The following is a 15,150-nucleotide window of genomic DNA, read 5'->3' on the forward strand; positions in this document are numbered from 1 at the left end:
CGCTCGCTCCGGCAGGCTGTCGCTCGCTCCTCGTCCCCGCCGCAGCATAGCTTTCTGAATGCGGGGCTTGAAATCCCCGCTTCCAGAAAGCTAATACACACGCCGGCAGCCATGACAGCATTGAATGGCTGTGATTGGCTAAAGCACACGTGGCTTCAGCCAATCACACTATTCAATGACATCATTGAATGGCTGTGATTGGCTGAAGGCGCACGTGTTAGCAATCACACCCATTCAATGATGGAAATAGAAAAAAGTGGAGAGCGCCACAGGTGGATCCAATCCACACAAGTTACGCTGTGTGGATGCGGTCACAAAGTGTCTTTTCCTCAGTGCTCCAATCCTTCAATGTAAGGAGAGCTGCAGATACAGGCTGGGGGTTCTAGAAGAAGAACTCCCCCAGATGTAATAAAGAAAGAGAGAAAAAACAAACCGTCAGAAAAAAGAGATCCGCGCTCACAGGTAAAATGCACTGAGGACAAATTCACGTGTAGACAGTGGTGAGGTGAAACACTTACTTGGAAGGAGGGGGGTATGATGTACAAATGCCCCCTCCTCAGAGTGTCCACCACAAGGTATAGAGCTGAGCTCCAAGTAGCAGGATGATTCTCCAGTTGTTGTAATCAAACAGAACTTTTAATACGGCAACGTGTTTCGGTGCAGAATAAGGCACCTTTCTCAAGCCATTAACATATGTTAATGGCTTGAGAAAGGTGCCTTATTCTGCACCGAAACGCGTTGCCGTATTAAAAGTTCTGTTTGATTACAACAACTGGAGAATCATCCTGCTACTTGGAGCTCAGCTCTATACCTTGTGGTGGACACTCTGAGGAGGGGGCATTTGTACATCATACCCCCCTCCTTCCAAGTAAGTGTTTCACCTCACCACTGTCTACACGTGAATTTGTCCTCAGTGCATTTTACCTGTGAGCGCGGATCTCTTTTTTCTGACGGTTTGTTTTTTCTCTCTTTCTTTACCCATTCAATGATGTCATTGAATAGTGTGATTGGCTGAAGCCACGTGTGCTTTAGCCAATCACAGCCATTCAATGATGTCATGGCTGCCGGCGTGTGTATTAGCTTTCTGGAAGCGGGGATTTCAAGCCCCACATTCAGAAAGCTATGCTGCGCCGGGGACGAGGAGCGAGCGACAGCCTGCCGGAGCGAGCGACATCCTGCCGGAGCGCGACAGAACGCCGTGGGAGGTGAGTAATAATTTTTTTTTTTTTTCTCCACTGAATACCGGCGTATAAGGTGACAGTTGGGGGGTCGTCTTATACGCCCCGTCGCCTTATACGCCGGTATATACGGTAACTCACCAGCAAAATCCTATACAAATTGGTTAAGGGTAAAAGCTGTTGTGTCCCTTGGGAGGTTGATATACAGTAGGGCACTCTCCGTATTGGCCTTTATATGGGACTGGTTGCATTCTGACAAAATGTTCATGATTGGCTTATAGCAAGAATGGGGAGGGGGCTGTAGATCTAACTGAAAAGGCTCACCATATTATTGTGCCAGTAAAATTAATCGATTGTTCCACACATCTCATTACTGATGGAAGTTTTATTCTTTTTTTCTTGTTACTAGGAGCTGAATTAAAGGAAGAACCAAAGCCTGGTGGTGAGCAGCTACTTCTTTCTTTATAAATATAGACTAACCTGCACTGCGAAGCAATGACATATACAACACAAAAAACAACCCAGACCCCAGACCAAACCTTCTAATACAACCCCAGACTAGAGCTAATAAACTAATAAAAGCCCCAGAGCATTACAGATCTCTGCCTCCCTGGACAAAAGAATATCACATTTAAAAGGTTCCAAATTCAAACAAAATCTGCTTACCTTGAAGCGCTTCTAATTATCTTCTGCCCGGCTTGTATAGCCCAGGTGCTCGGAGAGCTGTCAGCACACAAAGGTAACAATAAACCTGCAAACACACATTTGGGTACAATAAAATTCACTTCATTAAGTGTTACAGAAATACATAAAACATGATCCAACAAGGCGTGTGCAGGTATACACATTTCAAGCCATATTCTTGTTCACAGCTTGAAACATGTAAGCACAAGCTTCGTTGGATCACATTTTATGTATTTTAGTGATACTTAATAAACAGAATTTTATGATACCCGGATGTTCTGGATATCCGTTTCCATATTTTTAAAAGATTTTAAAGTTTCCCTAGATTCTGTTCTGGCAGACAATATACCCACTAGTAGACCCTGTTGCAGATTCTGGCTAATACAGTAGAATGTTTAGAAATAATCTGGACATTTACTATAAAGGACAGCTATGAGTTTCTGGGAATGAGTAATTTCTCCAACCATCTTGCCTTATTCTATAGTCAGTGAGAAAATGATGCATTGTGTAATGTAACACGTCATTGGAGTTTCCATTATAATTTCCTTACCATGTGTATGAACATCACATGAGCCCAATTAAATTTCATATAATGAAAATTTAATTACTTTATAGGAAGTAAACAGTGCACCAGAAAATAATAGTTTGAAGAAAACCACTGCTAGCTGCATAAGGCCTGCAAATAATTTGCAGTGGTCAGAATAGCGACTTAGAGTGACATCTGGGGCTGCTGACACGCACTGTGTGTATTTGCTGTTTCCCTGTTTAGGTTTCTTTCAGTTTTATATTAACAAAAAAGCACCACCAACTAAATAAGCCTCAATCCCTGGGAGGCATGATATGTGAGAACAGAAGGCCACAGAGCATAGCTTACATCTTAGAGAGTTGTCCTTGTTTGGCGGAGCATATTTGAATTCCCCAAACCCCACTGCTAGCTGCATAAGGTCAGCAAATAATTTGTAGTAGCTGGACTGGCGACTTTGAGGCCACAAACATTGAACTGAAATATTCCCCACTACAAAGCATATTGTGTTTGTCTGCTTTGCTGCTATATATGTTGACAGCAGAATAAATATACCCACTCCCAGTATACAGACCATATTTCATATAGGCATATAAAAGTGATGCAGCTTCATTCTCTGGTCCCTCGAAGAGAAACCTGTTTAAGTTCTCTGCTGGTATACAGCTTTCACGCCAGCAGCAATATATCCTCTGTAGAATATCTGTCCATAACAAGAGATCCCATGTTATATAGGCATATTAATGTGATGCAGATTCTCTGTCCTGTGCTCAACTACAAAATGGCCATTGGCTATACTATGCCTATGTTATATATGGCTAGGTCTAGTGATGCAAGCGTCCAATGAAACTACTGTCCATATGCAAGATGGAAGACTCATTTGGTGACATCATCAAGGCACTTCGGCTGTTGATTTGCTGCACTCTGACCTCTGCAGCAGTCATTATGGAAAATTCAATTTTACCACGGCTTTTGCCAAAAGTCTGATTTGGCAAAACTTGAGGCAAATTTATCACCCAGCCAATCAAGAGGAGCAACACTATTGATAACGAACCACAAGCCGTGTCTGTGCCACTGTTACATTTTATGCACTTTTTGCATCAGTCCTTATAATTGCATGTTATAATGAAGTATTTGTATCCTCTTTACATCACAGCATATAACTTTACACATGACGGTTGGCTAATCTATAATGACAGCCAATACTATATTAGCAAAGATCAAGTGCCGATGGAGAAAGCACAAGAATTCTGTAGAAGAAACTCTTCCCATCTTGTCACTATTAACAGTGAATCTGAGCTGAAATTCCTTTGGAAATACGTAAGTCCAGAATACTAATATTCTTCTTCTTTAGCCTATGGGGCTCACAGCGACTTTTAGTCACAAAGTAGTTGAATTAAAATTGCAACCTTGATGAAATTACAATCACATCAACATTGTCAGGTTAAACAGAGAAGGAGAATGAGGAGACAAAAGTCTCTCTAATGCTTGTATTTAGCTCAGCCTTTACCCCCCAAAAAGTCTGTCCCATTGAGGAGCTCACACCCATAGGGCTAATCCTGTGCACCATAGTTTCTCTCACACTAGGTAATATCCGTTCTCTCCTCTCTATGCATGGCTGCATAGACTCAGGGGAGTATCCCCAGCTCCTGACAGTAGAGCATAGCTGCACAGACTCAGAAGAGTATCTCCAGCTCCTCACTCCACAGCATAGCTGCACTGACTCAGGGGAATATCGTATGCTCCTCTCTCCACAGCATAGCTGCACAGACTCAGGGGAGTATCCCCAGCTCCTTATACTACAGCATGGCTGCACATACTCAAAAGAGTATCCCCAGCACCCCACGCTGCAGCATAGCTGCACAGACCGTCTCTTTCTTCTCACAGACCTGCTCCTTCTTGCTTCACTCCTTGAAGACACAGTGTACAGACTCATAAAATAAACTTGATCGGGAATAATTCATTCTAAGATAGTTAAAAACAAAATCGCAGTCCTGGGTCTTGTGGTGTTTAATTTTCTCCACCCCTCCATAAAATGGATGAAACAAAATTCTGTATGTCAGTTTTATCAATCCAACAATCTCTGCCCAGAGTGACCTTATAAGTTTACTGCTGTAACAAATGAATATTTCTAATATTCAGAATCTATCTATTTTCATTACAGCACAAACAACTTCCATATACCGGATACATATAACTCATGAATTAGTGGACATTTAAACAAATAGTAATAATTCCTTGATATTATGTTATTAAACACTGCAAGTCAATCAAGTTTACAACACAATAATCTTAGATTAGTCATTATAATCAATAGTTACCTATTTACCACATCCCATTCCTAGATTTGTCATAACACTTGTTCACAAGTAGATTATTATGCAATATATATTCACATAATTTTCATAGTTTTCCCCCAAAACAAAACCCAAATTGATATACTTTTAGTCCAACTCATACAAATAAATGTACACATACATAAGTTACAGCACAATAAACACACAGCTATCAATCGTATGTATCTCACATATACACTTTCTCTGTTTTCACTAATCCACTTATTTAATATGTCTTATGGCTATATAAAAAGAACCACTCACTTGACAAACCACACACTTACTGTCACAGAACTGGGGTCTGGTACTGGTAGTCCCTAAAAGCTGCACATAACCCCTGTCCCTACCCACTTTCCCCCTTGGGCTAGGCCCCAAAGCGACGGTCCCTATACTCACTAGGGAAGCGGGGAAGGGGTCAGACTTACAAACAGAAACAGAGACTGACACAAAGACAAGTCAGGAAGTCCGGGTCAGCAACAGGAGAACATGCGGCACCAGGGATCAGGCGAAAGCCAAGTCAGGGTCAGAAGCAATACGTCAAAACAGAGAATCAGGCAAGTGCAAAGAACGCAAGTGTAGCAGGAGACCAAACTAACACTGGCAAATGCTGGAAGGAACAGAGGCATTTAAATGCTGTCAGAACTCCCGCCACAGCAGCTGATTGGGGCGGGGAGCCTGACAGCAGCAAGTCAATCACTGAGGCACTGGGGAAACCGCCCCCAGCCTAGCTGGAGATAATGAGACCAAGGACGCACACCTGCTCGTCATGGTGATGGAGACGTGGGGCGGCATCTGCCACGTCCTTAGTAACCTGGCGGCGAGTGGGATTCCGGTGGCCGGGGAGGTTACCAGAACCAGGGCTCCCCTGCGCTGTACCGCTGCAGTCCGGGTAATATAGCCGGCGGTATGGGCACGGCGGCCTTGCGAGCTGCTGGTCCTGATACTTGCATTGCCTACAAACCATTAACATATACACAAACATTTAACATGTATGCAGACAAGTAATAGACAGAGTACTGCCATACAGCAAATATTCATAAGAAATACATCCGTTTCTTTCCCAACACATAGGAGTTCTCAATATTCACCGTAGCTTCAAAAAATGAAAATACAAAAACAATCTCTGAATTTACATATTTGTGATTGTTTTTTTTACAAAAGCAAATCTAACACTGTCTGTTGTATGTTGCTATCACATAACAATGAATGTCCAAGGTTCTGCTCTCATTGTCCTACAAATAAACCAGAAGGTCGTTAGCGTTCCTCTTCCCCCAAACAGTCTTGATTTCTGTTCTGTAAAATAAAACCTTATTAGAAAATGGAAAAAAAACATTTATTTTTCAAAACCGAAGCTCTGAGGCAGCACATCCTGACCGGGATATTTCTCATCACGTTACCTTGAAGAGGATTAGGAAAAATAAGACCAAAGTGAGACAAATAGCAAACTGCACAAAAGATTCTAACCCTCATTATAAACGTCCTACATTGGAGCATTTGGAGGTCTATCAGGTACTTTTTTCCTTGATCCCCCCCCCCCCCGAGTCATATAACCCCCCTTTCTTATATATTCTCCACATCTTATCTCTACAGATCCCGTCTATTTTCTCCTGTGGGACCCCGTCTTTCAATAAAGCTATGAACATCTCTTTCCTGCTTACTCTATCTTGATTCACCTAAGTTCTTCTATAAATAAAAAATAAAAAATCTTGTTATTTGTATAACGCCAACTTATTCCGCAACACTTTCAAGGAATTTTATTTATTACCCCCCACAAAGCTGGGTGCTCATTTTACCGACCTCAGAAGCATGGAAGGCTGAGTCAACCTTGAGCCGGCTACATAAACCAAGCGGGGATTGAACTTGCAACCTTCAGGTTGTGAACAAGAGCTCAGGACTGCATTTATGCATTTACCTAATCCAGCACACTGCGACCACTTAGCGGCCAATATATTATAGGGGGCTTTATTCCACCCTGGAATAACTGTTGATTCAACAGACACTTCTTTGTTCTTAGATATCGACATTTTCATACGATGCCGGATTATCAGAAGGAGTTCTTTAAATTTCAGATTATCAGAATTTTACTTTAAAATGCCCCGATTACTCTCTGCGTAATCCTGTTCACAGCGCTGATTATGTATTGATACAAGGAGCAAGACTTAAGTTCAGATTACGCTTTAAAGAGAGTACAACAATATGGAAGGTTTAACCATAATAATGTATTCAAATCAAGTGATAATCGAGCCTCGTGGGGAATAATTGTCCGACCTCTAAATTATTATATCTATACACAAAGGATAAGATCTATAAACAAAGCATAAAGGTTGCAGCTCATATCAACTCACAAAGTATAAAGTTTGCAAGTTACATCACATCATTAGAGATGAGCGAGCGCGCTCGGATAAGTCAGTTACTGGAGCGAGCATCGCTCTTCTCGAGTAACTGCATTCTTGTCTGATCGTACTCGGGGGGGGGGGGGGGGGGGCGTGGGTGAGCGGGGGGCAGCGGGGGGTAGCAGGGAGGAGAGTCAAAGAGATCTCCCCCCCCCCAACCCTCGCTGACACCCCCCCCCCCGAGTACGCTTAGACAAGAATGTAGTTACTCGAGAAGAGCGATGCTTGCTCCAGTAACTGACTTATCCGAGCGTGCTCGCTCATCTCTATTAGCTACACATTATCATATAAGAGCTTCCAGCTTACATGATACCAAAAACATCACTGGGAAGTCAACTCATCTGAACTAGCAACTCGGGGAGGCCAAATAGTGCTAAGATGGAGAATCTTCTCCAGTGGACTGACAGGCATGACACCTCCTCATCCTGTCACCAATGGTTCCCCTCACTTCTAGAGGCTCAAGAGATATGGCACTGCTTCATCCCATCACCAATGGTTCCCCTCACTTCTTTTTTGGTCACTTTTATTACATTTTTTTCTTGGAGACGGGATGACCACAAATGCACAATTCTGCATTTTTTTTCTGACGACGTTCACCGTACTTGATAATGTGTTGCTTTGATATATTAGACTTTGATGGATGCAATGATACTAAATATTCCTTTATGTATTTATTTTTTCCCCTTTATTATTATTGGTAAAGGTTATTTTTAAATTCCTTTTTTTCTCTAATAATTAAACTTTTTTAAAAATTATTCTTACATTTTTTAGTCCCTATAGGGAAATTGAACTTGATCGTTTGATCGCTCATACAGTATAAATGCTCAGGCATTTATTAAAGGAAGTCCTGGGGGCCTTCAGAAGGTCCCCAGCTGCCATGGCAAGTGAACGGCACCCCGCAATCACCCGGTGTCTGCTATGTCCATGGTCCCCATCTTGTTTGGAGTGGGATTGGCTCATGATCCTGCTCCATGGTACATGTAGCTGTGCACGCAACTGATATTTATCATGTATCTTCCGATAAATTTCTCTTTTTAGACTGCAGTCAAAACAGATGAGAAGGGTTTTTACATTGGTCTACGCTTGGGACTGGATAAAGAATTTAGGTAGGTGCTTCACAGCTAAAGCTGCAGATATTAGTTGGGTTATTAAATATTTATGGATTATATAGTTGTATATAGCTGTTGTGTACCCTAACTTGAGTTAGGGGCATGAATTATTTTGCCGGGTACATTAAAGTGACCCTCCGGCTTCAGGACAAAAGTCTGTCCACTCTGCTGCGCCTCAGATTTGGATTTGGGTGCTGTCTTAGTCTGTCCAAGGTGGCCAATGCAATTTTCACACTACCTAAGCTTCACAGTGCATTGGTAGTGTTAGTCTACTATAGTAAAAATGTACTATACTTGCTCTCTGATTGGCCAGTACTGTTCATGTGATCAGTACTGGCCAATCAGAGAGCAGTGCAAAGTGTGCATTAGGTATTGATGTTGTATTCAGAACCCATGTAAATGGGGCTTGGATGTAATACCAGACGACAATAGATAAGAGTGGTGCAGACTTCAGAAAACCTCTATAACCCCTTTGAAGTAGATTTCCAACCAAAAAATAACATAGCCATGTTTAGTAAATCCGTATTCAGACATCCATATGTGAGTTGTGTCTGAAAAACCCGGGCCAAACTCACATAGGACAGCTGTCCAATATACACAGACAGTCCCCATTGCATGGTCTAATCTTGTCCGTGAAAATGGGCTAGTATAGCACATGCAACAATTTTTTTCACACGGTCCTTGTAAAAAATTGGGCATGGAATATAAGGACAGCCCACAGTCTGAATATACGGCCGTGTGAATGAGCCGTAAATCAGACGTTAGAGCAGAAGCTAAAGTTTGATAAGTATATTTGTTTGTGTTACTTATTGATTTCATCAAGACTAGTGTAGAGAGAACCAAACCAGGAGAACTCTGTTTCAGGTCGAACTTTGCTAAAAGTTTGGTTTGGCACAAATCCAAACTGAGCTTTTAGCAAAATTCTACATGAACCAGGGTTCTTAGTTTGGTTTGCTCAACACTAGTCCTGAACACTGATGTATAACACTATTCAAGAGCCATAGAAGCCCTGTATAACACTCTCAGAGCATACGGCTCTTAGATAGTTAGTTATACACCAGTTTTAGGTGTTTTTGTGAACTTCTTGCAAAAGTTTCTGCAAACCAGCCAAACCAAACTTTCTCAAAAAAGTTTGCTTATCACTAATCTAGATGTATCTGGTAGTACACAAGAAAAAGCATGTTTTATATGAAACATATCAAGGGCTTCTTTCCAGTGTTCCTTCTGATCATCGTCCTATAAGCATGTGTATTACGCTTTAACATTAATCATTGGCATTTATGTGTCATTAGGTGGGTGGACGGTTCTCCAATTGACTTTGTTGCCTGGGGGATTGATCAACCGGACTTTTCCAATAATGATGAGTTTTGCACACAGATCGTTACACACACAGGTATAGCAAAAAAGTTATAATGACGTTTCTATATCAAATCATGAGAATTTGCAATTTTAACAACTACAGATTCTCATATTATGGGAGACGGGTGCGTATGCATGCTGTGGTTGATCTATGGAGAGATGCTCTCTCCTCAGGTCTCTACAAACAAGTGGGAGGAATTAAAGGGTTTTCCCACTAATAACATTCATGTTCATAGGAGATAAATGTCTGACTGCTGGGGATAAACTGCTGGGACCCCAGTGATCCCAACATCTGCACCACCGAATGGCTCATGTGAATGGAGCAACGGTGCGCATGCGTGATCACTGCTCCTTTCATGTCTGTGGCACAGAGGAAGATTGCAGAGTGCATGGATCTCCTTCCATCCCGTAGAGTAGTGGTCAGGTATGCGCACCAATGTTCCATTCACATAGGACATTCAGGGGCACACATTTCAGGATCGCTATGGATAGGAGATGAGAACCATTGGTGAGAAAATCCCTTTAATTCAAGGACCATGGAAATGAAGCAAATAAGCATTAAGTCTATATATTTCCAAGCATTTACATGACCATTACTGTGACACGTTTCTCCAACATTGATCTGCTACAATAATCCGCAGCAGAAATCTAAGGCTGAGCTTCCAAATTCTGCCATGGATTTACAAATGGATCTCCACATGACTTTAGCCACAGTCAATGTACAAGTGATTGGATCAAGTCCCCTGGTGGCACTAAAAAAGTACAAAAAAGTTAAATAAAGATTTTTTTTAATAAATGTTAAAAAATATATTAAAAAGTCAAAATAAACACTTTTCTCAATCATAGCATCAATAAATAAAACATGAATTTCTATTTGTTGCGTCTGTAAAAGTAGGATCTATCAAAATATCACATTATTCATCCTGCATCTGAAAAAAAAAATCACAATACAAGAATTGCACTTTTTTGTTCACTTGTTCTCCCAGAAACAATTAATGAGACTGTATGAAGGCTTGGTTTTTGTGAGGGGAGCTGTAGTTTCTATTGGTACTATTTTGGGGTACATAGACTTATTGATCACTTTGATCAAAAGGTCATATATATCCAAAAACTGCAGCTCGCCCCACAAAAAACAAGCCTTCATACAGTCCCATTAATGAAACAATTAAAACTTTAAGAGGGTCAGAGGACGCGGACACAAAAGCTACTGACCCACAAAATGGTTAATTCCATAAACTCTCCCTAACCCATAAACTGTTAAAATACCTTATTTTTTCACCCCACTGAAAAATGTCTACGTTTATCAGCATGTTATATAGTACACTAAAGAGTGAATTGAAAAATACATCTTGTCCCACGAAAAACAAGCCTTCATGTGGCGACATAGATGGAAAGATTAAACCAAGTTATGATTATTTAAAACTAGGGATGAAAATATGAGAAAAACAAACCTGGTTGCGGCGGGAAGAGATAGGGGACCTATTCTATACAGACTTGTTATCGCATTCAATGATTACTTCAATGAGAACTTTGCAGCCTTAGGCTTTATTCCCGCAAGCGCATAAACGGTGATGGCGTTTTTACCTTTCCACGCCCGCTCCATATTAGTGCCTGAATGAGAGTTTTTCCGTGATCTCAGCCGGTGTTTTTTCATCCATTCACATGACCGTTAGCATCGTTTTTGGTGAAAAAATATGCTGCACCGCGAAAAACCCTTGCTTTGCCAAAATCCTCGGGATGCCTTCCAGTGTCTATATAGAGGCACCCTTCCTTCTTTTTCTCTGCTCCCATAGGAGTCTATAGGACCCGCCGGCATATATTGGCCAAAACATAGTTCCAGAACTATCTTTTTGCCCAACATATATAAGCCGGACGTATTTCAGGCGCTTATGCTTCATTCTTCACAGTGCTGGCGTATATACGCACCGTATAATCGCCCATGTGAGCAAATGCATTGTGAACCAATGCTTCACATGGGTAGCGTATGTACGCCCCGGGGCGTAAAAACGTGTCGTATATGCGCTCGTGTAAAAGAGCCCTTATTGAGCAGCCTGTGATTTGTGTAGCTGTACTGACAGACCACAATAGGTACATACTGGACACCCAGTAGCAAAGTGCAAGCACTTATTTCTTTCTATTATTTAATTTTTTTATAGGGCATTGGAATGATGTAAATTGCGGTTTTCCTTATGCGTTTATCTGTGAAAGAACAAATAGTTCCATTAATGCCCCATTAGTCCCCACTGTTCCTGCACCGGACGGTGGATGTCCATCGGATTGGCTGTTATTTGGACAAAAGGTAATTTTCATGAGTACAATATTATTGGAGGATATAGAATATATAGAGCACACAACTTGTGTATATAGCCCAAAATGTAGGCGATGCTGAGATGCATAGCAGGACATTATTCTATTAGCTATAAAGCCTAGACAAGGTATCAAATGTTTAAGATGTCTTTATGTAGTGATGGTGAGGCTTAAAGGTGGAGTCCCATCTTCTAAAGTAATGGCATAACTCGAAGATATATCTTCACTCTACAATACATGCAGGTCTGATCCCTGGGTTGCTCTCTGATCCTAAGCATGTAGAAGTGCACCACACTATAATCTGTGAATAGGGCTGGCTGCACAGTAATGTTGTGCAGGCAAAACCAGTGAAGATTCAATGATGCTGCTGGCTGGACACAAAACGGCAGAACTTAACTTCAGCTATAGCAGTCTCCTTTCTTCGGTATTAACCACGTCTCCCAGCATTTAGATACCCCAAGGACTTGTGACTGCCCAATGGGCACTCTATTCAGTTCTACTGTAAGAATAATAGATATGAGGCATGTGTCAACACAGGAATTCGCCATTAGATAACAAGGGTAGAAGGTTGATAGTGTCTAGATACTGAGGATGGGGATGATGATTATGATGATCACCATGATAATGAAACTATCAATGGAGACTGAAACAAATGGTGTAGAACAGAAATAACAACCAGAAAAATGCTGCCCCTAATCTCCAATTATCTTCCCCTAATCTCTCCCTTGACACTGACGCTAACACCAGATACCTCTATCCCTAAGAATCCCTCAGTTATACCTACTAGTGACCCTATCTGAAACACTATCCCTGAGAACAAGGGTCACTAGTACCCATACAAGATGTCAAACAAGTAAGCTAAATAATGAACCAAAGCTAGGCAAATACAAACAAAGGAAGAACTGATAAAAGCAGAACCTAGGAAATAAGAATAGACTAGACATAACCGAGGAACAAAACCACACTGACTGAAAGAAACTAGACTAGAAAAAGGTATTAGAACTCAAAGAAGGAATATTGTGACTGCTATCACCAGCAACCAGAGTACAGAAGTCAGGAATACTTAAATGGAGGCTAGCCAATGAAGAACTCTTTCCCTAAGAGAATTTGGCAGAACAACGATGTCAGCTCATTCACTCCAGTAGAGAAGACCAACCAGCAGAATCCCTGCTGTGTGTAACATTATGTACTGTTATCCTGATGGATTGCTGCATGAAAGGCTCTTATCAATTTGCCAGCAGTTCCAAGACCTCTCCTCTAGATCTCAACCTTCCAATCTACAAGATAATAAAGTGGTGTACCGTGCCACTTAGAGTCGAGGGTCTTCTTAACTGTGTATTCAGGTTAACGCTGGACAAGAACCTGTGGGCGTCTATGGATAAACTTTTGAAAAGAGACATAGGCTTTAAAAGAGAACAATGGAAGGTCTTGAGGATACTCATGCTTCGGGGTAAACCAAACATAAAGGACAGGGTTAATTTGTCTTACAATCCTATAGGGACCAACAAACCTAGGACCTATCGTGTCACATGAAAGCCAAATTGTCCTTTTACATGGGATCATTATTGGGCCTGAACTTTTCTCTGAACGCTCATTGCTCAACAATTGGGCCATATAAAGGAACTAATGATGAGCCGAGGAACAAACAAGTGCATGTTCATCGGCTGACCGGCTTGTTTATGTTTATTAAAATGCTCACTGATCGGCGGTCCATCTCTCCATGTGAAAAGAGGTAACAGTATGTACAGCCGGCCTATGGGGACGCATGATCATACTAGTGATAATTTTTCCCCATAGGTCAATTCTTGGTCAGTGTAAAAGGAAATTAAACACATGCCAATCCAGATGCATATCTGATATACTTTGTAGACAATCACATGCTATTTCCTACTTTGAATTGATGTTGTCTGCAGAGAAGGTTGGACTTTCATTGGAAAAAAGTGCAGCTGTGTCTAATGCCCCATGAACCTTACTTCAAACTGACTTTAGCTTCCTGATCTCCTGCCTAAACAATGAAAGTTCAAAGCCCACACTACCAATAAATGAAGATGCCTTGAAGTGAAAACCATAGCAATTACAGTAGAAGGTGGATATATTACTGGATGTATGATACAGATTATCAGATGTGGCCTCTTTATTTTGAGGACGGTGGAAGGCCCAGCAGTTGGACGCCTACTGATGATATCCTTGCTATATTCTAAGGACTGATTAGAGTTCTATTGGTTGGATCACAATCAATCTTAAAGTGATGATATATCCTAGTAATACACCATTACTTTATAGGGTGGGAAACTTAGTTGTTATGTCCTAGCTTCTCCATCCTTACGTTTAGCCACGTAACTTTTCCTCCAAGCCCGAGTCCTGAATCATGCAAACTCATAGGCTGTCAAAATTGGCATTCAAGATGGTAACATACATGTTCTATAAGGCCTTAGTCAGACGGGCGTTTTTTCACCCGATTTGCGGATCGCATGACGGATGCGCATCCGCAAATTGCGTGACCGGTGCCCAAAAATGGCCCGAAAATCTGCTCCTAGCCGCGATTTCATTAGAAACGGGCCGGAGCTGTCCAGCGCATTGCATTCAATGGAGCCGGCAATACAGCCCCCTCCATTGAAAGCGATGCGCTGCGGGCGAGTGTGGGATGAATTGTCGGGAAGGGCTTAAATATATAAGCCCTTCCCTGCAATTCATCCAGAAAAGTGTTAAAATAAAAAATATATATATACTTACCTGCTCCCGGCAGCCGGAGTTCCGCGCGGCCGGCCTGCAGTGGGTGTGAAGGGGGTGTGAGTCAGACCTGCCCCCTGATTGGCTCAGCGCTGAGCCAATCAGGGGGCAGGTCTGACTCACACCCCCTTCACACCCACTGGGTGTGAGTCAGACCTGCCTCTGATATATTTAAGCCCTTCCCGACAATTCATCCCGCGCACGCCGGCAGCCCATTGCTTTCAATGGAGGCGGCTGTATTGCCGGCTCCATTGAATTCAATGGGCAAACATCGTTCTTCTCTGCCACAGCTGTTACAGCTGTGGCAGAGGAGAATGATTTGTCTTCTATATGTTCTCAATGGGGTCGGCGCTGCTGCCGCCGGCCCCATTGAGCGCATATAGAAAAGAGAACAGGAATCGCAGATCGCAGATAGGTGCGATCTGCGATTTCTGTTCTATAATTTATTGGACGAGCGCATAAAAAGCGCTCATGTGTCCGATACCATTGCAAAGCAATGGTTTTAAAAAATCGCCGGACACATGCGCAAATCGC

The 15,150-nt window shown here is 42.0% G+C and overlaps 1 protein-coding gene across 3 annotated transcripts in view; it reads left to right on the forward strand.

Moving 5' to 3' along the window:
- LOC136586788 (macrophage mannose receptor 1-like) overlaps nucleotides 1-15,150 on the forward strand; it is a 135,861-nt gene that overhangs the window by 72,135 nt on the left and 48,576 nt on the right. For all 3 annotated transcript variants that reach the window (XM_066585013.1, XM_066585015.1, XM_066585014.1), the window contains exons 16-20: nucleotides 1,588-1,620; nucleotides 3,539-3,702; nucleotides 8,150-8,217; nucleotides 9,513-9,613; nucleotides 11,736-11,878. In XM_066585013.1, the coding sequence (XP_066441110.1) occupies nucleotides 1,588-1,620; nucleotides 3,539-3,702; nucleotides 8,150-8,217; nucleotides 9,513-9,613; nucleotides 11,736-11,878 (509 nt within the window). The remainder of the gene's footprint in view (nucleotides 1-1,587; nucleotides 1,621-3,538; nucleotides 3,703-8,149; nucleotides 8,218-9,512; nucleotides 9,614-11,735; nucleotides 11,879-15,150) is intronic.

This window comes from Eleutherodactylus coqui, chromosome 12 (genome assembly GCF_035609145.1).
Source record: "Eleutherodactylus coqui strain aEleCoq1 chromosome 12, aEleCoq1.hap1, whole genome shotgun sequence".
NCBI classification, from domain to species: domain Eukaryota; kingdom Metazoa; phylum Chordata; class Amphibia; order Anura; family Eleutherodactylidae; genus Eleutherodactylus; species Eleutherodactylus coqui.